Genomic DNA, 26,841 nt, shown 5'->3' with positions numbered 1-26,841 from the left:
ATTCTGATTTTAATCTGAATTTTTTTTGCAATATTCTAAATATTATTGATTCATGTAAACGCCACAATCTGATTGCCCGATTCAGATCAAGACAATATTCTGATGCCCCAAATTCTGATTTCCACCCCTGGAATATGCCTGTTTTAATCGGAAATTGGTTTTATGTAAACACCTTATTCAGAAAATCCACTGAAAGGAGATATATGTGCATGATCAGTCCTCAAGGAATTGTGGGTGCTAACAGATGCTTAGCTGTAGGCTAAGTATTTAGGAATGGCAACTCAGGCATACTTACAACAAACATGTATACAGTAATATTCTGATGCCTGTACAAATATAAACACTGCATTCAGAATATGGCTGCAAGCTGAAGATATAGACTTTTAAATGGAATTTGATGTGCATGTAACATAGTCAGTGTTTAAGATATTAATATACATTGATGTCAATAATTAACACATTTGTGTGTGTGTGTGTGTGTGTGTGTGTGTGTGTGTGTGTGTGTGTGTGTGTGTGTGTGTGTGTGTATGATTTGCAGAGCCAAATGCTGTCACCAATCTCACTGTCTCTAACAAAACCACATCATCCGTGTCTCTAACCTGGAATGAGACATCTGGGAGCAGGTTGTACTTTACAGTAAATTGGACTGGTGGCAGTGTGAATAACAGCAGTAACACTTCAAACACGTCTTACACTGTCACTGGTCTGACTGCTGGAGTGAACTACACATTCACTGTTACTGCAGTTGCTGCAGATTCACAAACTGCAGGAGCACCAACTCAAACCTCAGCATTCACAAGTAAGTCCTGTACTGCTGATAAAGACAACCTTATTCATTAGACTGAATTTTTTATTTGATTGGACTGACAGAACACTTGAACCTGCCTAAATTACAGTACTGTTGAAAATGAGTAATGCATTTCTCTCTGTGTAATTATATCTCACTGTGTCTCTGTATATGTGGGCCTTAGTAGTGTTTTAGTAATTCTCAACCAGAGTTTTAGTCATTCAGCATTTTATTCACCTGGATTTAGATGCATTTCTCAAAACACTGTGTAAGATATACAAATATATAGACATCAATAATTAACGTGTGTGTGTGTGTGTGTGTGTGTGTGTGTGTGTGTGTGTGTGTATGTGTGTGTGTGTGTGTGTGTGATTTGCAGAGCCAAATGCTGTCAACAATCTCACTGTCTCTACCATAAATACATCATCTCTGTCTCTAACCTGGAATGGGCCACCTGGGAACAGGTCGTACTTTACAGTAAATTGGACTGGTGGCAGTGTGAATAACAGCAGTAACACTTCAAACACGTCTTACAATGTCACTGGTCTGACTGCTGGAGTGAACTACACATTCACTGTTACTGTAGTTGCTGCAGATGGAACTACAGGAGCACCAACTCAAACCTCAGCCTTCACAAGTAAATCCTGTGCTGCTGATAAAGACAACCTAATTCATTTGACTGAATTTTAGATTAGATTGGACTGACTGAACACCTGAACGTGCTCAAAATACACTACTGTTGAAAATGAGTCATACATTTCTCTCTGTGTAATTATATCTCACTGTGTCTCTGTATATGTGGGTCTTAGTAGTGTTTTAGAAATTATCAACCAGAGTTTTAATCCTTCAAAATTTTATACACATGGATTTAGATGCATTTGTTGAAGTAATGTTTAAGATACTGAAATATATGTATGTCAATAATTAACACATTTGTGTGTGTGTGTGTGTGTGTGTGTGTGTGTGTGTGTGTGTGTGTGTGTGTGTGTGTGTGTGTGTATGTGTGTGTGTGTGTGTGTGTGTGTGTGTGATTTGCAGACCCAACTGCTGTCACCAATCTCACTGTCTCTATCAAAACCACATCATCTGTGTCTCTAACCTGGAATGAGCCACCTGGGAACAGGTCGTACTTTACAGTAAATTGGACTGATGGCAGTGTGAAGAACAGCAGTAACACTTCAAACATGTCTTACACTGTCACTGGTCTGACTGCTGGAGTGAACTACACATTCACTGTTACTGCAGTTGCTGCAGATTCACAAACTGCAGGAGCACCAAATCAAATTTCAGCATTCACAAGTAAGTCCTGTGCTGCTGATAAAGACAACCTTATTGAATAGACTGATTAGATTGAATTTTAGATTAGATTGGACCAAATGAAGACTTGAACCTGCTGAAAATACAGTACTGTTCAACCTGAGTAATACATTTCTCTGTGTAATTATATCTCAGTGTGGCTCTGTATACAAGATAAGATGTAACTTTATTTATATGTGGGCTGTGGTTGTGTTTTAGTAGTTACAGTTTTGACCAGAGTTTTAATCATTCAGAATTTGATACATCTGCATTTAGATGCATTTCTTGAAACAATGGTTGAGATATTAAAATATATAGATGTCAATATTTAACACATTTGTGTGTGTGTGTGTGTGAATGATTTGCAGAGCCAAATGCTGTCACCAATCTCACTGTCTCTATCAAAACCACATCATCTGTGTCTCTAACCTGGATTGAGCCACCTGGTAACAGGTCGTACTTTACAGTAAATTGGACTGATGGCAGTGTGAATAACAGCAGTAACACTTCAAACACGTCTTACACTGTCACTGGTCTGACTGCTGGAGTGAACTACACATTCACTGTTACTGCAGTTGCTGCAGATTCACAAACTGCAGGAGCACCAACTCAAACCTCAGCCTTCACAAGTAAGTCTTGTGCTGCTGATACAGACAACCTTATTCATTAGACTGAATTTTTTATTATATTGGACTGACAGAACACTTGAACCTGCCTAAATTACATTACTGTTGAAAATGAGTAATGCATTTCTCTCTGTGTAATTATATCTCACTGTGTCTCTGTATATGTGGGTCTTAGTAGTGTTTTAGTAATTATCAAATAGAGTTTTAGTCATTCAGAGTTTTATACACCTGGATTTAGATGTATTTCTTGAAACAATGTTTAAGATATTAAAATATATAGATGTAAATATTTAGCACATTTGTGTGTGTGTGTGTGTGTGTGTGTGTGTGTGTGTGTGTGTGTGTGTGTGTGTGTGTGTGTGTGTGATTTGCAGAGCCAAATGCTGTCACCAATCTCACTGTCTCTATCAAAACCACATCATCTGTGTCTCTAACCTGGAATGAGCCACCTGGGAACAGGTCGTACTTTACAGTAAATTGGGCTGATGGCAGTGTGAATAACAGCAGTAACACTTCAGACAAATCTTACACTGTCACTGGTCTGACTGCTGGAGTGAAATACACATTCACTGTTACTGCAGTTGCTGCAGATGGACAAACTGCAGGAACACCAACTCAAACCTCAGTATTCACAAGTAAGTCCTATACGTATGATAAATGAGCTCTGCTTTCATGCATACATGAATATTAATAATATTAATGTATGTATTCATTAATTATTTAATTATTAGTTATTATTCATTAATATGCTGAAATAACTTTGGCACATTCCAGTTTGGTGGGTTGTAATATTTTCTTTGCACTCAGTTGCCATTTATTCGCAGTCAGAAATGAACATTACTCATTTGTACTCCAGGCACCAAGCCCCCACCACGCAATTATATTCTTATTGCCACGTGTAAAAACAATTATTATCAATAAGAATAACAATTATTACATATTCAATTAGAGACTATAAAGAACAGTTTATTAAATTAACTGAAATTAATAACTATATACAAATAACTGTATACAGAGTTACAAAGTAATTAACACCATTGTATTCTCTCTCTCTTGCTCATACACAGGCACTATAGAAAGTCTGTCTCGTTGTCTTTATAAGCTGTTGACCAAGTATCAAGAACAATGAACTTTACTATTATTATTATTATTATTATTATTATTATTATTATTATTATTGTTGTTGTTGTTGTTGTTGTTGTTGTTGTTGTTATTGTTATTGTTTACTGAATGAATAATAAGTTTCACACATGAGCAGCTCCAGAAAGAAATGTGTCAATTAGCTAAAACAGTGACAATATCATTGAATCAGAGAGTTGAACTCGAGAGTAAATCGGTTCGATTCCTGAATGAATCATTCAGACTGGTTTTACTAACGGGATTCTCCAATTCATTTAACTGAATCGGCTCAGACAAATGATTCACTCACAAATCGGACATCATTACAACACTTCTCTCATACACTCACTCGGGACAATTAAAGCAGATTTAAATGATTACATTAAATTTCTATCGATTCCTCACAGAAAGCTGTTGCAAGGCTTCAGAAAGCTTGAATATATACAACACTGGACTAGTTTTATTGTCGCTTGGTGCTTTTCCGTCATTTTTGAAGCTCAATGCTCCATTACTGTTGCCCGATTGCGTGGAAAAACATACATTCTTGGAAATATTGTGTTCCAACTTCCAAGGAAAAACATCAGGGTGAATAACTGATAAGAGTTTCTATTTTATGTTAATTATAATAGCTTCATAAGGGCTAGCTTTAGAATCATAGCACAAAAAAGGGACCATAAATCACCTTATGTTTTGGAAAAACTGGATGACTAGCTGTCTTCCCTGTCTTGCTCTCTCCTCTTTTTTATATTTTTCTTCCTCTTTTGGTATCCCATTTTTGTCTTCACCATCTCTTGCCATCTACCTGATGCATGTAACGACTCACAACTGTGAAGTGCTGCGTTTCTGAATAAACTGTGAACGTCTTAAGGGGACACACACATGCATTTGGCACAGTCTGAGGACGTTCATTATAGCATGCTTCTTAATAGATTATTGTGCAAAGAGGCCATTTAAATACCAAAATCATACAGGAGAGTATGGGGCTCTGCTGGGCCCCCTGTCTGACCAGGGCCCTTAGAATCTCTTCACTCTGTTACGTCACCCCTGGTCAGGATCTAATACTGAATGAATAAAGTCCATACTTAAAATATATGTCCCATTCTCTACAACTACTAACCAAATACAGCTCACTACATTAATTCATTTGTAATAATTAAGAAAAGAACATTGTGAATTGTGAGACAGATGATGCATCATTACACAGAACACCATACAATTAATAGAATCAGCAAAATTTCTACAAAAATAAAAAAGTTATGGCTGAACAGTTTGGATTAAATATGAATTATGATTTTACTGGCTTGGAATTGACTTCACAATTCTTTGATCAATATTGTATAGAATGATGTGGATATTTATTAAGTTGTTACATTACTGTAGCAGATCATGGTAACCAGATTTCCCAGCAGCTGTTTGGAAATGACTGTTTGTTAGCATTATACATTACTGATTTATTGGCACGTTTGTACTATAATAGCCTACATCCTGAGCAAAAATATTGCCTATGACATATAAAACGTTTATCATATTAGGTGCTGAGAGCACAGTGTGACCTGCCAAAGTTAAAAAGAAATCACAAACAAGTTTAGTAGTGGGTTAAATTACTAGTCATGGCAACTCTTAAACCACTTGTGCGTGAAAATTGGTCTTGATAAATGTGCTCCATGCATAATGCGTCACTGACCAGTTTTGCTTGAGATGGTGCCATGACTCAATCACCCCATTCATTTACTTGATATATTTTATCATTTGTTTAGTAATCAGGAATATGATATTCAGTACATAATATTAAACATTTGTTTATGATAAACGTGTTCAACTCAGGGGTTCCTGAGTGGTGCAGCAGAAAAGTATTTGCCCTATTTGCCTTGTGAGTTTGATGCCACAGCTATCCCTGGCCACGAGTCTAGGGAGCCACAGATGGCAGATAGAATTTTCCTCTGAGTGTCTTACAGTGTCTCACCCCATGATGCTACATAAACAGCAGTTCAAACAGATGTGGTTGGCTGGCTTCATGTGTCTCGGAGAAAGCATGTTAGCCTTCTCCCTCCCCAGTTGGTAGCTGGTATGCTAGGGGAAAACTTCAGTCACAGATTAGCTTTTTCGTCATTGCTTCTCTCTTGTTTATTCTGTAATGCATGTCTGCATGTGTAAGGGTCATGTGATATAATATCTATGATAATTAGTTACAGCAAATAAAAGTGAACAGTGGTTCTCAGTGGTTAAGGCAATGGAATACTGATTAGAAGGTTGTGAGTACTAATCCCAGCACTGACAAGCTGCTGCTACTGGGCCCTTGAGCAAAGCCCTTAACTCTCGACTGCTATGTTGCATAAATGAGATAAATGTAATCTCCTTTCACTTCAATAAGTCGCTCTTGATAAGGGCATCTGTCAAATGCCATTAATGGTTCTTTGTTTTATGCAGTGCTTACCTACAGTCAAGAGAAAAAATAAGCACACCCCATGGATTTTTTTATTAGTTTTTTTAACATATTTGGACAAGCAAACATTTGGTCCTCTTTGAAACAGTGCCTATTAATAAAATTGATGCACTCTATCAGATGACATAAAATTGACATTTTGTAGTAATTTTCACACTTTAAATGAACAAAAAAAAGATCAGTCACATGGAAAAAGTAAGTACACCTCTACAGTTATCACACCTTCAAATCCTTAAAATTAGAATCAGGTGTTCAAGATCGGGTACCAATGATTAGAACCTGCTTAGGGAGTGCAGGTGGAAACTGTCTTGTTTATATCCCTCTCATATCTAGTGTCTGGTGTTCCCTTTGTTATTGTGTTGTGTGGTATTGGCCGTCCCAGCAAATTCATCCCAAGAGCAGATCATCTGATCCAAAAAAAAGTCTCCACCAATACCACCATTTCATCACGGGATCTGCTGTTGCATTAAGTCTTGCAACTGTTGGCATCAAAGTGCATGCTTTTATAATCAGAAAGAGATTGCACAAATTTGACCTGCATGGGAGGCGTGCCAGGAAAAAGCCTTTGCAAGACTACAGTTTGCCAATGAGCATATAGGCAAAGACCAGACCTTGTTATGTTTGGGGTTGCTTCACTGCTTCAGGGACTGGACAGCTTGCATTCATTGATTCAACTATGAATTCTTCATCATATCAAAGAGTGCTTGAAAATAATGTGATGCAATCTGGCCAAAAGTTGGACCTTCACCTTGGACCTTTTAACAGGATAATGATCCTAAGCACACTAGCAAATTCACCAAGGAATGTCTCAAAAATAAGAACTGGAGGGCTATGTAATGGCCTCATCAAAGCCCAGCTTTGAATCCCATTGAAATGTGTTTGGGGGATTTGAAACGGGCACTAACTGCAAGAAAACCCTCAAACATCTTGCAACTGAAAGAATATTCCATGGAAGAGTGGTCAAAACTTCCAGCAGGCCTGGTGGACAATTATGCAAAACACCTACAAGAAGTTATTTCTGCTCAAGGGGCCAATGCTAACTTCTGAGGCCAAGAGTGTACTTGATTTTTCCACAGAAGAATCTCACCTCTGTTGATATTTCTGTTGAATAAACGGTTGAAAAAGAGAAGCTTCATTGTGGTTTTGTTCAAGTATATCAATTTCATTAACAGACACTGTTTCAAAGATGATCAAATGTTTGCTTGTTCAAATTTGTGAAAAACAGCAATAATTTCCATTGGGTGTACTTATTTTTTCCACATGACTTTATATGGATGCTGTTCTTGAACTGCAGTTTGTAGTGCAACTACGTGTGTGTGTGTGTGTGTGTGTGTGTGTGTGTGTGTGTGTGTGTGTGTGTGTGTGTGTGTGTGTGTGTGTGTGTGTGTGTGTGTGTGTGTGTATGATTTGCAGACCCAAATGCTGTCACCAGTCTCACTGTTTCTAACAAAACTACATCATCTGTGTCTCTAACCTGGAATGAGCCACCTGGGAACAGGTCGTACTTTACAGTAAATTGGACTGATGGCAGTGTGAAGAACAGCAGTAACACTTCAAACACGTCTTACACTGTCACTGGTCTGACTGCTGGAGTGAAATACACATTCACTGTTACTGCAGTTGCTGCAGATGGAACTACAGGAGCACCAAATCAAACTTCAGCCTTCACAAGTAAATCCTGTACTGCTGATAAAGACAACCGTATTCATTACATCTGAACCTACTGAAAAGTCTCAAAATGAGTACTACATTTCTCTATAATTAAAATTGTCTGTGTCTGTAAATGTGGGCCTTAGATTTGGTTTAGCAATTATGTAGCAGAGGTTTAATGATTTAGAATTTTATACACCCAGACTTAGATACATTTCTTGAAACAATGTTTGAGCTATTAAAATACAGATGTCAGTGATTACCACGTGTGTGTTTGTGTGTGTGTGTGTGTGTGTGTGTGTGTGTGTGTGTGTGTGTGTGTGTGTGTGTGTGTGTGTGATTTGCAGAGCCAAATGCTGTCACCAGTCTCACTGTCTCTAACAAAACTACATCATCTGTGTCTCTAACCTGGAATGAGCCACCTGGGAACAGGTCGTACTTTACAGTAAATTGGACTGGTGGCAGTGTGAATAACAGCAGTAACACTTCAAACACGTCTTACACTGTCACTGGTCTGACTGCTGGAGTGAAATACACATTCACTGTTACTGCAGTTGCTGCAGATGGACAAACTGCAGGAGCACCAAATCAAACCTCCACCTTCACAAGTAAGTCCTGTGCTGCTGATAAAGACAACCTTATTCATTACATCTGAACCTACTGAAAAGTCTCAAAATTAGTACTAAATTTCTCTATAATTAAAATGATCTGTGCCTGTAAATGTGGGCATTAGATTTGATTTAGAAATTATGTAGCAGAGGTTTAATGATTTAGAATTTTATACACCCTGACTTAGATTACATTTCTTGAAACAATGTTTGAGCTATTAAAATACAGATGTCAGTAATTACCGTGTGTGTGTGTGTGTGTGTGTGTGTGTGTGTGTGTGTGTGTGTGTGTGTGTATGATTTGCAGACCCAAATGCTGTCACCAATCTCACTGGTTCAAACACAACCACATCATCTGTGTCTCTAACCTGGAATGAGCCACCTGGCAACAGGTCGTACTTTACAGTAAATTGGGCTGGTGGCAGTGTGAATAACAGCAGTAACACTTCAAACACGTCTTACACTGTCACTTTTTTGACTGCTGGAGTGAACTACACATTCACTGTTACTACAGTTGCTGCAGATGGACAAACTGCAGGAGCACCAACTCAAACCTCAGTATTCACAAGTAAGTCCTGTACTGCTGTTAACATGTTTATTTATTTTTATGTATATATTAAGGTGCAGCAAACTTTATATGTTCACAAAACTAACTTGTATAGACATCCTTGTCAGTATTTGTAATAAGTTTCCACATACTTGTACAACATCATTCATGTGAATCAGCATACTATGGAGAGAGCATGAAAACGACTCTCTCTGTGCAGTGTGAATTCAAAATAACAGCATTGCTTAAGCTTAAGAATTACTGGATGATGATATCTGCAATTGTCTGAATATTTTTTATATTAAGTGACCTTTAACAGCGCTCTACATGAGAATGGTAAATAGGTAGGTCAAATCGTAAAAGCAGAATGCTAAGGCACATGCATCTCTTTTTAAGTTCTGACCTGTCTCTTAAAGCTGTTAAGCAAGAAAAAAAATACTGCATGGGTATTCATGGACCAAAATGTTAGAGTGTCAGTTGGATTAGAGCCATGACAGAATTACTTTCAATGTAGCAACATTAAATACTTTTATTTTCTTCTGGAGTAAATTACATCTTCATAATATATGATGTTTCTGCAGACAATTAAAGAGAATCAGTTGCTCTATAATGCTATACAAGTTTGGTTCAGACAATAAAGAGATGAAATTCTGAAATTCAGAGCCTGAGACTGTTAGAAATCTCTCAGTAGTTAATAAGATAAGATAAGATAATACTTTATTAATTCCCAGATGGAGAAATTAGGGTGTCACAGCAGCAGCAAAAAAAGAAGTAAGCGATAAAACAGATATGTAAATATTTGATTATATGTTTTCATGGGACAACCCTGAAGAAATGACACTTCACTACAATGTAAAGTAGTGAGTGTACAGCTTGTATAACAGTGTAAATTTGCTGTCCCCTCAAAACAACTCAACACACAGCCATTAATGTCTAAACCGCTGGCAACAAAAGTGAGTACACTGAGTACATTGTAGCAAAGTGTCATTTCTTCAGTGTTGTCACATGAAAAGATATAATCAAATATTTACAAAAATCTGAGGGGTGTACTCACTTTTGTGAGATACTGTAATATATACATATATATATTATACACACACACACACACACACACACACACACACACACACACACACACACAAACACACACACACATATGAGCTAGGCATATATACAGTTAATGATGATAATGTTTCATAATGTTCCATCCTCTATATTGCTGGACTGGACTGAGCAAATAGGGAAAGTATCCCACTATGTAAAGTTGTTCTCACAGAGCTTGATGTTATAAGAGATGTTATAAGTATTCCATTAGTAAGTTACTATTAAATGTTTGTTTAATGGAGAATAATATATTTTCCTAACACAATGGCCTCTAACCTGTACTCACAGAACCTGATACTGCAAGTGACCTCAGTGTAACTGAAATTACAACAAGTTCATTGTTTGTGAACTGGACTGAACCAATAGGAGAAAGATCTATCTTTAAAGTACAGTGGAGTAATGACAGCATCACTTTGAATTCAACAACCTCAAACAGGTTCTTTAACATAACTAATCTCAATCCTGGAGTCAATTACACCATCCTGATATCTGCTGTTGCTGCAGACAATATAACAGAAGGAGAAGCAGTTGGTCTTTCAGTCTATACAAGTATGTTTTAGAGAATTGTGTTCTCATTTGATGACAAAATTCCAAACAATGTTTATTTTAATGGACCTCTTTTACCTTCACAGAGCCTGATACTGTTAGCAATCTCACAGTAGTTAATGTTACAACCTTCTCTATATTACTGAACTGGACTGAGGCAATGGGCAAAATCTCCCATCATGTAATCCAGTATGAGAATTTCAGTACAACAATCAATAAGACTACTGAAATGACTGGGATTAACATAACTAATCTGACTCCTGGAGTGCAGTACACATTCAAAGTGTTTGCAGTTGCTGCAGATAATAAAACAGAAGGAAATTACAGCTGCATTTCAGCCTACACAAGTAAGACGTAACTTAGAAATATTGACTGACTATAAGTAATTTGGTATTTGGACTGTATGGTGGTGCAGCAGGTAGATTTGTATGGTGTTCACAGTTCCAATCTGTGTTCAGGATACTGCCTTTGTGGAGTTTCTATACATGTTCTCCATGTATCTATGTGGTTATTTCCAGGTTTTTCTGTTTCCTCCCACTTCCCAAAAAGGTTTACTGTAGTACATTCAGTAAGACTACTGAAACCACCATGATTAACACAACTACAGTAATCTGATTCCTGGAGTGTAGTACATGTGCAGATAATAAAACAGATAAAGATAAGTTTAGCAGATAATAAAACAGAAGGAAATTACAGGGCAGTTTAATGTGAAAATATGACTTTGAAAATCACTTATGCCATGGGTAATAGCATAGCATTACCAGAGCAGTGGGTGACAGGGATGGGTTGGTAGAAGCTGGGTAGAATTTTTTCCATTTCCATAGATTTTTTTAGTTTCTTATACATGTATCTATAAAGTATTTCATTCCTTTTGTGCTTAGTGTGGATACAAATGCTCAGAGACCATTTTACCATTTTTTGGACATATAAAAATATTAAATAAATCTATTATTCAACATATTTTAATCATACATTTTTTTATATACTAGACAGTTGACTCTCTTTAAAAATTTGTAAAACCTTTAGAAATTTTAGTGCTGTATGTGACATTTTCATTTGTCAGTCCCCATATCTAAACTCAATCCCTCTAGTCCACCTCCACTTAAAACACCAGTATTTCAAAAGTACTGTTCAGATTTAATCTGTCATAAGGTAGGAGGCTGAGACAGATGCAGTTGAGGCAAGATCAGGGTCAAAAACACAGGCTAGGTCAGATGTGGCGCAAACAAGATCCAGGGCTTTGGCAAAACACAAAAGTCAAGAAGCTAGCGATAGTCAAAAAAACAGAACAGTGCACGCAGGATGTCAAGGCTTCGTAAAGTCAGTTCCCAGAATAAAGACTGGCATTCTCAAAGGCACCAAATACAAAATATAAAATACTATATTACTTAAGAAAAATCAATAATTAAATATACTCACTGTCCGCTTTATTAGGATCACCTGTACCTTCATCCAAGTATCTAATCAGCCATGCATGTGGCAGCAGCACAATGCAAAAAAATCATTTAGATCAGGTCAAGAGCTTCAGGTAATGTTCACATCAAACATCACAATGAAGAAAAAGTGTGATTGCTGTGAATTTGATCATAGCATGGTTGTTGGTACCTGAAGGGCTGGTTTGAGTATTTCCTAAACTTCTGAACTCCTGGGAATTTCACACACAACGTTCTCCAAAGTTTACACAGAATGGTGCAACATACCAAAAAAACATTGATTTAGCACCAATTCTGTGGGTAGAAAGGCCTCTGATACTAGCGGTCAGAGGAAAAACGCCAGATTATTTCGAGCTGCTATGAAGGATATAATAAACTCATATAAACCATATAGTGCCTTCCTATACTGGAATATTTCCATTTCTAACTTTGTATACTTCTGGAATCATTACACATTGAGAGTCTCAGCTATTGAGGCATATAAAGCCACATTTGTTCTGCTGTTAAAGATAGTATTTGTCAGAGTTTTCATCTGTAACATGACTCTTCCCGTAGAGCCAGACATCGTCAGAAATCTCACAATCTCTGTCAGAACAACATCTGTATTTCTGGAGTGGAATAAACCATTAGGAGAGAGCTCTTTCTTTAGAGTGCGATGGACAAACAGCAGTACAACTCCTGCAACTGATTTTAACATCACTGATCTAACCCCTGGAACAAATTACACATTTACAGTCTCAGCTGTTGCTGCTGATAATAAAACAGAAGGATCACTGGTTGGCCTTTCCACTTGTACAGGTAAGTTTCACAAGATTAAATGTGAGGGTGTTTAGATACTTTTGAGCATACATGTTGTAACCTCAAAGGTACTGATAATATATAATAATAGGAAATTGGGGTATTAGTAACATTCTTAATTAAATATCTCCTACAAATAGTAAAAAATACATATAAATCATTTCAGGACTTTTTTTCCCCCAGTGCAGCACAACATCTTCATGCTGTTAATTTGGTTGGGTACAAGCCTTTTTAAGTTTGCACTCAGCTGCTGTTTCCATGATCAGAATTAAACACACACTCCATTTTATACTGAGTGTGTCTGAGCACTGACCAGCAAAGGAGAGCAAACAGTGTTTTTAATCACTTTCTAATTTTGAGTACCATTAAAATGATTTGTAAAGTGTTCAATCTGACACTTTATTGTATAAAGGACTATATAAAAAAAATCTAAATCGAATCATATAGTATGGCACTTTACTGCATCCACAGTTTTTAAAAGGAAATAGAGGAGTTGATTGGATATCACAGCAGCACTAATTTATTTAATTAATTATAATTGAAATATTTGTACTCTTGTTAAATTTTATTAATCTAGTAACTTAACTATCTTATTCCTCAAGATGCAAGTCCTGTCTTTGACATAAGCTGCAAAGGACCAAATCGCACTTCACCAGCTTTGCTGAATTTAACATGGATGAATCCTCCGGGCAACAACCAAGGATTTAACATCAGTCTCAATCAAACACGCAGTGACTTTATTTTATCTTGTAGTCCTGTCTGTAACCACATTTTTTCTGAAAACCTCCAATACTTCAGCACTTACAGTGTGATTATTTCAACCCTTGGATGTGGTGAGAGTGGTACATGGGACTTTAAGTGCACAACAGGCATTACAGGCATGTAATTTAATTAATTTCATTTGCTTTATTGTGTTTTCTAAAATGCCTTGTTAAGAGCTCATATAAACATGATTGATAAATTGCATAGCCATTGCTCTACCATTTTCTACATATGGTAGAAAATAATCAAGTGCACGTTTGTACTCTGTCATTTAAGACCCATCAGTTCCCAGTAATCCAGTAGATGTAGCAGTCATCGTCTCTCCAATAAGCCAGACTGTAGTAAAGCTACAATTCAATACCAGTCTTCTGAATAGTACTAATGGACCAATTAAAGCCTATGGTGTTCTGCTCTCAACTGACCAGAAAAGTAGGACCTTTTTGCATTTTTATTATTTTTATATAGAAGGATGATACCTTGAACATTTGTTATAACAAGGATGTTTTGAATGTAATTTCAGGTAATAGCACCAGGAATGACCTAACAATGACCTATAGTGATTGGGTAAAAGAGAAGACCAAGACTTATCTCACTGTTTTAAAACTAAATGAAAATATCATTTCCAGAAGCAACATGATTACGATTGAAATTGGAAGTAACAATGTCTCAGATGTAATCAGTAATACAGGGTATACAAACGGACCTCTGACTAATCAGGACTACAGGTAAAGCTGCAGAAAATTTGGAAGACAAATGAAATTTTAAAAGAGACAAATAAAAGTTTATTAAGTTTAATAAAGGTTTGAAGTAATAGTCACATTTACAGATAATTACATTTTCTGTTTGCAGGATAGCCCTGGTTTTATTCACCTACCTGGAAATCAACACTGGACTTGTGGACATCCAACAATCAATCCTCTCTATAACGCCTTTTGCCAGCATTATTGCACATCCATTGGAGCCTTCATGTAAATCAACTTACATTTCTTACATTATCTTATACAATTTATATTATCCAACTTTATCAACCAAAAGTTTTATGACCCAAAGATTATAATTAAATGAAAGAACAAATATTGTTTTGTGTACACAGCAAAATCACCAGTGTTGATTTAACACCCACAGTGATGAATTCACACCCTACAGTGTTTATATAAGTCCACTGGACTCAAATAAACACTCTGGGTGTTAATTCAACACTAGGGATTTTACTGTGTTCCTTTGTTGTAATATTTATATGTGATATGCAAAAATACAAAGAAGCATTAAAGTCCCAAGGAACCTAGTGTAAAATATTAAACATTTTGCATGACCCCAGGCTTCAGTGTTATATTAAATATACTGCAATGTATGAATAAAAGACCCACATTAAAATATGATAAAACTCAAACCAAAAATCCCCTGAATTCACTGACCAGACTCAACTGTGAACTGTGAATGAGTATGATTAATTTAGATTAATCAGATATTCCAGCCTGCTACATCAGTCCTGCTAAACTGCACGGGACAGACGACAGGGTAAAGGACAAAATAGAAAAAAGACACATCTCAATGTTTGTTACATTTTATCTTCTTGTACTTGCACACTGTGTAATTTAAGAAGAATTGTTTTGTGTTAATCACAGATAATATATTTTTTTTACCAAGAAGCTTAGCTTAGTGTTGCTAGGTCCAAGGAAGTTTGCAATGTAAATTGGGAAATATTTGAACTGCTGCTGAGAGTTGATTTTTTTTGTTTTGTTTAGTTTTGTTTTTCGAACTCTATACCAAGTGGCATGAGGTGGTCCCCTCTCATCAGCATAGCTCTGTATGTTATTGTGTAAATTATGTTGTGTATAAGTCATTGGGAACACTCAGTCTCATGATTATACTGTTTTTATGTAACAATACACAGCCTACAAAGTGCTTGTTGCTGCTGCTACAGAACTAGACTCTCTTGGCACAAGATATTCAGCACTGTTTATTACATTAGGAAACGCTTACTAAGTTAGTTAATGGTTGCTAGTTTGCTACTTGAAGAGACTGTTCATGAGAGAGACCATGGCTTTGATGAACACTGTGTGGACATGACCAGTGATGTCATGTGATTGTTGAGCCCAAGATCAATATTAACCCTCTTAGATGGCAATCACACATTTATGTTCCATGGGATGTCTCTGTATATTGATAACTCTCTCACCTTCTATTCTAACTCTCTACAGCAAATACTATTCCAATTATTTTGGGGGTGCTGTTGCCTATCATTGTTATCTTGATCATCGCCATCATTGTCCTCGTCATACAGAAAAGGTGAGAGGCCATACAAATCTATCAGGTAAAACCTTATACATGCACATGTTGTCAGTGTTCAGGGGGAACAAAGGGTATGAGCATTATTCGGGTGTTTGTTTTGAGTGGAGGACAAACATCATTGGAAAAAGCATCCCATGAGACACAGTCCACTGTGCCTTGTATTTCTTTCTTGTTTTGCGCACCAAATTTGTCCTTGAGCCTTTGGGAAAAAAAAGTTTTTCATACCAACACAGTAAGTAAGAAATGTAACTGAAGAATTAGAGCTATTTTAGGGCACTGTGGTTATTTTGTCCCTAACACAGCAAGGACATTGAACCTCACCAACTGAACCTGACAGCAATAATCATTCATACACTGTTTTTTTTTTTTTTTATTAGCTTCACTGTCTTTTTTTTTTTTTCTTCTTTTTCGTAGACGAACAACAAAGGACTATACAGATATTCCGATCAACAACCTAAGGTGAATTTTTTAGGTTGCTGTGTTTTGATATTTTCTTAATGTTATATAAAAGAATTATATGAGTGATCAATATTATATTGTTTCTCTCTTTCTTTACACAGAACAAAAATGTAAGTAATACTCCTTTAGCAGAAGTTTGTGTGAAGTTTTTTAAATCAATTCACGTCCGTCAGTGCCATTGGTGTAATTGTTTCCACTGTTTTCTAATTTTCTAATTTGCAGTAGCATTCCTGTGAGGGTGGAGGATTTTGAGGCATATTTCAAAAAGCAGCAGTTGGATTCCAACTGTGGCTTTGCTGAACAGTATGAGGTGTGAAAAGCGCTATAGATGATATAAATGGGATTTTTTTTTTCAAGTCAAAAATTTTAATATTTCAATTTCAAGAATAAACAACATTAATCTCTAATTTTGTAAAGGATATGTGCGTTTGTGGAAAAAGGTGCATTCTTTTTATTTGTGTAGGATCTTAAGGTTGTTGGAACTGCTCAAACCAAGAATAGTGCCCTTGCCATGGAGAACAAGGGGAAGAATCGCTACAATAACGTACTACCTTGTAAGCATAGACCCTTAGTACCATGTAAATTATTACTTTTGTCAGTCCATACAGGATTTTGCAGAGTGTTTTTGTGATTGTTGCGGCCAAAAATGCTTGATTTTGCTGCTGCTGCTTTTTTTTCTTCAAAATTTGCAGTACAATTTATGGAGGTTTTTGTGCTTTTTTTGCAAAAACTAATTGAATTGGCGAAAATGCAGTTGCATGGAATTGTTTTGCACTGCCTTTCACAGTGATGTTTGTTGGTAAATGAGACCTTCTAGCTGTACTAATGTTCAACAAATGTGAATCGAAGGGGGCTTTGGCTGGATGAGCATTGCGATGATGTCACATGAGACGTCTTGCCGAAATCTGTGGAAACTCTGCTGTAATTTTGAAAAATTGCAAGATCCTGTGAATATTGCGGCGTTTCCTTGATTTTACGTTCATTTCTGCGACCTCAAAATCGCTAAATCCTGCAGGGACTGATTTATTACTATTAGTACTGCCATCTCTAGTAGATGTAGTAGATGTATAAGGTTGCAAGAAGTACAGTAGGTACAAACTAAAAAAGTTGCTAAAACATTTACCTGTTTGAGGTTGATGTGATTTTTTCAGGGTGTATTTGAATGTGTCTTACAAAAGATGTAAATTTTTTAACTATAATTTTTAGATGATTCTTCAAGAGTTAAATTATCAATACATGGCAGCCCGTTTGATGACTACATCAACGCAAACTATATTTCAGTGAGTTGACATTCATTTCTTTGTGTTTAGGGCATTGTGGATAAATTTGGCTGTGCAAACTAGTAAATGTATACTTTTCAGCGAGTGTAAAGGGAATTAACCATGAACACTAAACATAGTGTAAATATTTATTTTTATTCTATTGTATTTTGTTATTCAGGTTGTATATATTTTTTTAACATTTACCAAAAAATCAGGTGGATTGTCATTTATTTTATTGCTCTGTATCTTCCAAGCCATGTATTGATGTATGGAAGTTATCGAAGGATACATCTATGTCTTGGCTGTGTGACGTCTAAAACGATATAAATTTATATATGAAATTTGTCTCTTCAGGGTTACAATTCTAAGAAGGAGTACATAGCAGCTCAAGGCCCACTACCAGCTACTGTGAACGAGTTCTGGAGAATGATCTGGGAAAAGAACACCCATAGCATAGTCATGCTGACCAAGTGCTATGAGCAAGGACGTGTGAGTTTAGTGCTTCACTATAAGGACCATTATTTTATCCAACAAAGTGATGAGTCCTCTTGGTGTTGTAGAGATGCAACAACTTAATACTATTTAAGTCCACTGTTAGGATACTCAATTTGTGCACTGTAATATCACTGTGATACTTGTAAGAAATTAGTTATATGGTTAGCAATACTATAACTGCAGAGCAGCTCAGTGTCGCAGTGAGTTACAAGGAAACTGCAGATTTCATGGTTTTAATCGGTTTTGGTGTGAGGGATCTTTCATTTATTACTTGTGGTACACTTGAGCAAGGCTTTCAATTACGGCTGTTTAATGGATTGTCATCTTCTCTATTCCTTATCAAGCATTAAGCTTATTGAAAATAGGCTGTAGGAATGTAATAATGAAATAAATAGGACATAGAATTTTTTTGTTTACAATTCATGTTCTTTTATAGGTTAAATGTGAGAAATACTGGCCACCGGATAACAAGCTGTACAACAATATCCTTGTGACAACAACATCAGAAATTGAATTGGAAGACTGGACTATACGGGACTTCACTATCAAGAATGTGAGATCATTGTCCTTTATTAGGAACTGGGTTTCAGTTCAAAATAGTTGCTAATTTTACATAAATTTGCAATGACAATTAGGAAAAAGTGAGCCTGTGTTTCCATTTAGTACAAGAAGAAAATCAGGATATGTCTGTGTTACCAGATTACTAGAATCTTGGATTGGGGTTTTGGGCATTTTGCGTACTCTGACCATCCACTTTATTAGGAACACAGAGCTGCACCTCCGTGCAGTTATCCAATGCATAAAATCACGCAGTAACTGGTCAAGAGCAGAATCGCTCTGACCACAGAGCAAAGGGGCTGGGATAAAGCAACATTAAGTCTGTAAAATCTAGTTAAGAGAGACAGTAAACTTGTTGCTTCACAATGTCCACAAGTGGCACTCTTCTAAATACTGCCGATGAGGTATTTAAAGGGCATTTTAAAAGGATGTGCTGAAGTAGTTGGGACCATTAACAGGCTTACCGTGTTGCGTCATGGTCATAAGGAGATTTAATAAGCAAGGAAACTAGCAACTATATTCCTAACTTCACTAGTTTGAAGTAAAAACTTTTTTGTAAATAAATTTTTTTTTTTCGTTTATTCCTGACTTTTCCACACAGGGTTTTTATGCACATTTTCAAAATTCACTTAGTAGAGAGGAATGGAGTCAGCTAACAGAAGTGTGTTCTTTGTAGGAAACACCTGCCATTTATTACTCACAGTCTTATGGAAGGAGTCATAGATTTGTTTTTTGCTTATCTTCAAGTATAGCAACAGCTAAGATTTAAAGATTGAGTATTCTCATAGGTGAAAACAGCGGAGACACGGAATGTTCGTCAATTCCATTTCACGGCCTGGCCTGATCATGGCGTGCCGGAGACCACAGAGGTGCTCATCAACTTCCGACACCTGGTCAGAGAGCACATGGACAGCTTCTCCCGCAACGCTCCTGCTGTGGTGCACTGCAGGTATGCTTCACACTCATTGAGTCTTTTATGGGAGGCTTTTCCAAAAGCATTTTCTCACTGACTGGTGTACAGATTGAAAGCTCTGAACTGATTTCACACAAATTAATGAGATAAAGGAAACCTAATGAAGACAGAACGTAAATTTAGGCATTTTGTGGTTGTAACTCTGCCTAAATATTATTCATTTATTCCAGTGCTGGTGTGGGGAGGACTGGAACTTTAATTGCCCTCGATCACCTGATCTTTCAGATTGAGAGGGAAAGCATAGTAGACATTTATGGAATTATCCATGACATGCGCATGCACAGGCCACTGATGGTTCAGACAGAGGTATGACAAAAAAGAGACTAATACCGTTTCAGTGCATATGTTTTTGAATAGTCGTAACCTACATTATATTATTTATATTTTTGTAATTTGTTGTTATCCATCCACAGGACCAGTACGTGTTCTTGAATCAGTGCGCTTCTGACATAATTAAATCAAGAATGGGCACCAATGTGGACCTAATTTACCAGAATGCAGCAGCATTCTCTATCTATGAGAATGTTCAAAGATGAAGAATGAAGGCATTAAGCAGAAATGGATTACAGGTGACATTTAGCTTGGGGTCAGAACAGCAGGGAAATTTAGTAGGATTTTGTCAAATCTGCATGAGCCATTTCATTATTTAACTGAATGTCACAACAACATGGCGTTCACTGACAAATATGTTTATCTAGTATGCTTTAACTTAAGTTAATATGCTTATTAATTTTTTTTTACTCTAGATTGTGAGACAAAATTGTACTTAGATAATATTCTTCATAAAATTGTTGCTCTGAAATTATGAAGAAATTTAAGAAATATATGTAAGATATATATTTGAAAATTTGCATAGTAATTACACATGGAGTACTGTGGACTTGTGGACTCAATTTTTTCTGTTTCAGTACTTCAACACTTTTAAATACTGTATAATTTTTATGCACATATTTGTGAACTCGGTAATAACACTGGACGTTTGAATTTTTTAATTTATATTAATTGTATAATGTATGTCTTATGTCATGTCTTGTTGCTTTTGCCGATTGTAACATTGCAGAATGAGTTGTGCTCTGTTGCAGAAGATCAGTAGCTATGCAGATATGCTGGTCTTCAGAGACAGACAGCCGCAGTACAGGCACCATTCCTGGGGTTATTATGGCATTAAAGATCTATAGATAATTTCATTCGAAACCATACCAAAGATTTCTAATGTTCAGTAACACTTGATTTGAGAGTTTCATCAGGACTTATAATACATAACATATAATCACTGGATAACAAATTTATTGAATAATGTATGAGTGTATTTGAAGTATTCTTGGTGTAAGAGAAACATGCTAAAGCACTGAATAATTTTAAGTTGTACATTTTTAAGTTTTAAGTTCTGTGCAATGACAGAAATCACTGCTTATTCTAAATGCAGTTTGACTTTTTCCATCTTCAGAACATTGAACGAACACTGTTCATGCTAGGGGGGGAAATGTATATATTGTTTGCAATTTTATAATGAGTCTTATTGAGCAACTGTTAATTTCTTACTGACCTATTTCACTGTCACACCAGTTAAAATTGTGACCAAGGATTTTTTTAATGTTAGTGAAAGCACCACTAAATTTTTAAAACCTTTTTTTAGAAAAGGAATGCTGTCTGTTTAATTGGGCAATCCAGGGAGTAAAATGCATATGCTGTAGCATCAGTAGCTTTGGATTCACATGCAAATATACTGGGTGATTAATAAGCAATTATCATCTTTAAGTAATCTTATCTTTTGGCTCATCAAATTGAAAGGGAGGAGCAGAAGCATAAAACCTGGAGAGTAACATAAATTCTATCCAGGTAATTTGTACGTATTTGTATGTGAATAATTTTAAGTTGAAAGCAGTATGTGTGTTATGAAGTCATCATGCCTTCAGATAGTGTTGTCTTTTATCCAATGTGTAGAAAAAGCTTAGTTGGATTTCTAGGTTCGAAAGATCTCAGCTCTCCAACTCATGCCATAATTAGCGATATATCCGCTAGATATCCAAGCTTATTGGGAATCTATTTTTAGAATCAGACAGAATAATGATTTAGACCTCAATTTAGCTCAAAAGGTGTATTGTAAGGGTGTGAGTCAGAGGAATGATGGCTTATGTTGCATGTGAAAACAATGTAAAAAAACAAGAAGGGTTTTATACCCACACACTGAAGTATGTTCAGAAAAAACACTGTGGGGTGCTTTAGTTGCTTGAAGGGAAAACTTATATATTTTGCTGTAGCATTTTGCTAGAGTTTCAGTCTATGGAGATGCACAACATTGTATTGATAATGATATACAAATGAATTAGCATAGTAAGTTATTTCTCTGTTACTGTAGGATCAAACATTAATGACTGATATTTTTTACAGGAATTGTAAGGGAAAGATACTGCAATGAAACAGTTAATATGTACATTTGTGTAAGTTATTTTTTCTTCAGCACTGATATGCATTTGCATTTTTTAATTGTCAATATATATATTTCTTTTATAAGGCTCTGTTAATGAGTCTGTGAATGCTGTCTCTGCTGTTAATCAGGCTTGTGCAATATTTAGTTTTATATATATATATATATATATATATATATATATATATATATATATATATATATATATATATATATATATATATATATATATATTTCCATGTCAATGTAGCTTTCTAGTAGATGCATATTTTTTTAAATCATTTCAGAGATTTATTAAATTAAAGAAATTAAACATGTTTAGTTTTGCAAAGCAGATTTCTATTATTCATGTAGAAACATTGTAATTATGTGTAATCTAAGTCATACTTTGTTTTTTTTATTTTTCTGGCAAAGATATTTAGATTTTTGATATCTGTAATTAAAACAAGTTGACAGTAAATATGTGGTAAACATGTAAGACTGTGTCTTGAAGAATGCTTATTTAAAAAATACAGAAATATGATGTTGCCTCAGCTTATTTAAATAAATATAACAGAATTTTCCAAGTCGTTCCTAAAAAGTTTCATTTAGTGCCAATTAATTAATAAGGATAATTTCTGTTCACAGTTGTACATTATATGTATGAACTAGGTTTGGTCTAGTTTTGTTATTTTAGACATGTGAAGTTAAAATTGTAAGTGCAAAATTGTTCCCTCTTATATTGGGCAATTCCAGAGCTTGTAGTCATGGATGAAAAATGGGGTGGGGGGGACCTGTTTGGACTGGGGAAAGGAAACTGGGTTAATAAATCGCATGTGCCTTGTATGGACTGGGGAGAAGAAAACCAGGTTAATGAAGTGTCATGTGCCTTGCAAAGATAATTGGGACAGAGAAGATATGCTGTGGCTGTTTTTATCGCTGAATCATAATATATAATGGGCACTATAGACAGAGCAATGAGAATAGTAGAAAAGAATTGTGATACATTGTTGCCACTATACTCTACTTTTAAAATGCTTGATAATCTGGCAGGAAAGAAAAACATATATTAATTAGTGCAGTGTTTTCTTTTGTTCATTCATAATCAAAATCTACAATTAATTATCCCATCGACAGAGCCTCATAACATTTTGACTTGGTAAATCATACAATCCATAGGCCTAAACATGTACCACATATAGATGGGTGAAGAATTAAAAGAAATCCTTAAAAATGAGTGGAGAAACATAATGAGTGCAGGTACTTCCAGCCAGGTGTAGTTCATAAAACAATTAAGCAGTTAAAGTCCTAACATGCTCTGTGGCATGTATAAAAATGCTGAGCAGGCCAAGCTGTTTTCCTTCCGTTTGGTTCAACATGGCAAGAGAAAAAGAACTCTGAATAGAGTTAATTATTAAAGTGCTGCAAGTGCCTCAGTCACAAAAACTGCTGTACTGGTTAGTATTTATATAGGGACAATGACTAAAGTGACAATTGAATTTAGATCAGTATAGTGTTGGAAACTGTGGTTGAAAAGGCACATTCAGTTACCCTGATGTTTGATGTATAAGGAAAAACAGAAGGGTAACGGTTTTCAGATGACTGACAATGTCAATGCAGTGTGTGATCTGACAGGAATAGTCTGTTGACAGCTGCGTACAGAGTGATATTATTATTATTATTATTATTATTATTATTATTATTATTATTATTATTATTATTATAGGATGGCAGCACATAAACAACAACAACAATAAAAGATCAGTGGTAGAAAAACCACAGGCATTCGTCTACAGAGATATAGAGAAAGAATTTGAAATGAGTCATCCTTTACCATATATTTGACAAGTGGGTGAATGGGTGTGACATACACCAAGAATAATACAGGTCTATATGCTTGACTCTTACATTAAACGGACAGTTATGAAACCCCTGATTAAAAATCCTGAACTTAACCCCTGTCGGCTGTCCAACAATAGGCTATCATCAAACCTGCCCTTTATTTCCAAGAGCCTAGAAAATGTTGTACAGATTTTACTTTAAGAATACTCGGGTTTTTTCACGCAGTATCACGTGATTCGTCACGTGTGATCATGACTCTAGGGTTAGGGTTAGCAAAAAGTTTATATGCATACTTAAAAAAATAAATATACATACTAGATTTTTAAGTATGCGTGCCAAAATTTAAATATACATACTTAAAAATCAGTTTGCAAAATATATACAGATGTGGCCTTAAGAATGCGCATTTATCACGCGGTATCACGCGATTCGTCACGTGTGATCACGCTGTATACTACAGGCACGGTTTTAAATTAATTTGTTGCGCTTCACACAATAACCACCAGGGGGCGCATGGAACAACATACTGTTGAATACAGTACAATAAAAATGAAATGCGTGGTTGAATGGTTCACATGAAAATATTATGTTTCTCATCTAAACTTATGATAAACCTAATTTAAACAAGTTTCTAATTACAAGATTGTGTAAAATATAAAGTGAGTGTAAGTTATGTGTGTTAGGATAGTGCTGTGGTAACATGCAGGTTTACTATACCCATGACAGGGGTTTGAGTCTCAGCTTAACTGACTGTTTTTTTTAAATGAGTGGGGTTTTTTTTCACTGTAGAAAGTTCATAGAGGTAACATTGAATGAATTCCATGTGAACAACACTGACTGGAGGCCCATGCCAATTAGAAAGATTCAGGTGATGGACTATTAGCAAGTTATTGTAATTCATTCATATAATTCCAACAATTATTAAGGTTTTTTTCACTACTTAGCGGTCTTTTTATTTCAAGGATCTAATAAATTGCATATATAAAAGTGTCATGTTTGTGATTTTTAGGTTATTCGTCATTTAGTACAGCTTTTGACCATCAAATCAAAACAGACTTGTGATTTGATGGCATAATGCTTATTTATTTAGAAACAGAAGTAACTAAATACAAAAATGCTACTTTATATTTTAACTCTGACAGCGTGCTTTCAGTTTATGGACGCCCCATTTATGTTTTTGATGAGCTGCTGAGATATTCAAGACAACTATATGATATATTTTTGAATTTAATATATAAAATTGTTTTATTCACAAGTGTCATGTTTGTGATTTTTATTCGTTATGTAGAATATTTAGATCAAGCAATGTCTGGAAATAGGTGCATTTATATAGCCTACTGTTTAATTTTCCAGTTTAACTTTTATTTAACTGTAGATCAAAAAATAAACGAATGCTTTGTATCATTATTTTACAATGACATGAATTTTTATTTAAAGTTAGTGAAAGTACCACTAACTTTTTAAAACCTTTTTTTAGAAAAGGAATGCCATTTGTTTAATTGGGCAATCCAGGGAGTAAAATGCATATGCTGTAGCTTCAATTTATGGATTCACATGCAAATGTACTGGGCGATTAATAAGCAATTATTATCTTTAAGTAATCTTATCTTTTGGCTCATCAAATTGAAAGGGAGGAGCAGAAGCATAAAACTTGGAGAGTCATATAAATTACATCCAGGTCAAATAATTTGTAGGTATTTGCAGTCTATGACATCGCAATGGAGGCGAAAGCATTTTACTCAAAGAGAAGCACTGTATTGGGGGGGACTGCCGAAAAAGTTGCAGGATTCAACCTCTTCAAAGATACAACGAATTTCTTTGTTGCCAAAACCAATACTACATAAGCCCTAAGCGGCCATGTATTAATATTATTTTTCTTTGTCTTTATCCTTACCGTAGCGGGTTTCCCACAACTTGTATACATGGTATAATTTTTGGGTATAAAAAGAGTATCTTAGAAAGGCAAAGTCTCTCAGAAGTAATGATGGGCAGAGGTTCACCAATCTTTTTGGAGACGTGTTGCTGCCATCAAATTGAATATTACCTAATTTTTCCCTTAAAATTGTACATTTCCTCACTTTAAACATGCAATATGTTTTCTGTGTTCTATAAAATATGAATAAAATATGGGTTTATGAGATTTGCAAATCATTGCATTCTGTTTTTATTGATATTTTACATATCTTTTATATGTTGATGCTGACAGTTGTCTTTCTCATTTAAAAAAATGATTTCTATTTAAATTTTGGCATGCATACTTATTTTTTTATGGGGAAGCTCTACTTCTTTCATGGCTGCTAAAAACGTGGAGAACAGTACTATTAACTACATGTTTTATTAAATGCATATCTTCACACTGATATCATGGAAATGTGATTAAAACTATTTCATTGCACATGTTTCTGTTCCAAGGGTTTCATCCAAAAACTAGTTATTGGTTGGGTTCATAGGTCAAACCTTAGATGTTTACTATTCCTTATATGTCATTTTGAGTATCAAAATCATACTGAAAGAATTCAATCATCTATGTATTTGTCCTGGTCAGAGACTCACAAGTCAGACTTTTAGCTAAACCATTAAGTGGTATGTTTTCAAGAGGTGGGAGAAAACTGGAGAACCTGTAGAAAACCCACAAAGGCCCAGAAGGTACCGTGAAACTCTGCAAAAGTGACTACAGTTCAGCATTGAACCAACAACCCATGGAACATGAAGTAATAACACTACCATTATGTCAACTCACCACTGCAGCTGGAGCAAGCTAACGTTTAACTAGCTTACTGTATGGTTAAATTAACTAAGCAATGTTTTAAGTATGCATGCCAAAATTTAAACAT

At 35.6% G+C, this 26,841-nt stretch overlaps 1 protein-coding gene across 1 annotated transcript in view; it reads left to right on the top strand.

The window, feature by feature from the left end:
• ptprjb.1 (protein tyrosine phosphatase receptor type Jb, tandem duplicate 1) overlaps nt 1-22,752 on the top strand; it is a 50,166-nt gene extending 27,414 nt beyond the window's left edge. The window contains exons 7-30 of the mRNA XM_053685929.1: nt 539-799; nt 1,167-1,424; nt 1,826-2,086; nt 2,452-2,712; nt 3,084-3,344; nt 7,685-7,942; nt 8,269-8,529; nt 8,837-9,097; nt 10,469-10,729; nt 12,715-12,957; nt 13,560-13,835; nt 13,996-14,148; nt 14,240-14,444; nt 14,569-14,687; nt 15,921-16,008; nt 16,426-16,470; nt 16,663-16,780; nt 16,934-17,024; nt 17,677-17,750; nt 18,087-18,221; nt 18,664-18,780; nt 19,574-19,734; nt 19,929-20,064; nt 20,172-22,752. Coding sequence (XP_053541904.1) covers nt 539-799; nt 1,167-1,424; nt 1,826-2,086; nt 2,452-2,712; nt 3,084-3,344; nt 7,685-7,942; nt 8,269-8,529; nt 8,837-9,097; nt 10,469-10,729; nt 12,715-12,957; nt 13,560-13,835; nt 13,996-14,148; nt 14,240-14,444; nt 14,569-14,687; nt 15,921-16,008; nt 16,426-16,470; nt 16,663-16,780; nt 16,934-17,024; nt 17,677-17,750; nt 18,087-18,221; nt 18,664-18,780; nt 19,574-19,734; nt 19,929-20,064; nt 20,172-20,294 — 4,427 coding nt within the window. The 3' untranslated portion in view covers nt 20,295-22,752. The remainder of the gene's footprint in view (nt 1-538; nt 800-1,166; nt 1,425-1,825; nt 2,087-2,451; nt 2,713-3,083; nt 3,345-7,684; nt 7,943-8,268; nt 8,530-8,836; nt 9,098-10,468; nt 10,730-12,714; nt 12,958-13,559; nt 13,836-13,995; nt 14,149-14,239; nt 14,445-14,568; nt 14,688-15,920; nt 16,009-16,425; nt 16,471-16,662; nt 16,781-16,933; nt 17,025-17,676; nt 17,751-18,086; nt 18,222-18,663; nt 18,781-19,573; nt 19,735-19,928; nt 20,065-20,171) is intronic.
• The last annotated feature ends 4,089 nt before the right edge of the window (nt 22,753-26,841 follow it).

This window comes from Ictalurus punctatus, chromosome 14 (assembly GCF_001660625.3).
Source record: "Ictalurus punctatus breed USDA103 chromosome 14, Coco_2.0, whole genome shotgun sequence".
Classification (NCBI taxonomy): domain Eukaryota; kingdom Metazoa; phylum Chordata; class Actinopteri; order Siluriformes; family Ictaluridae; genus Ictalurus; species Ictalurus punctatus.
This window is presented reverse-complemented; position numbering and strand designations above follow the sequence as displayed.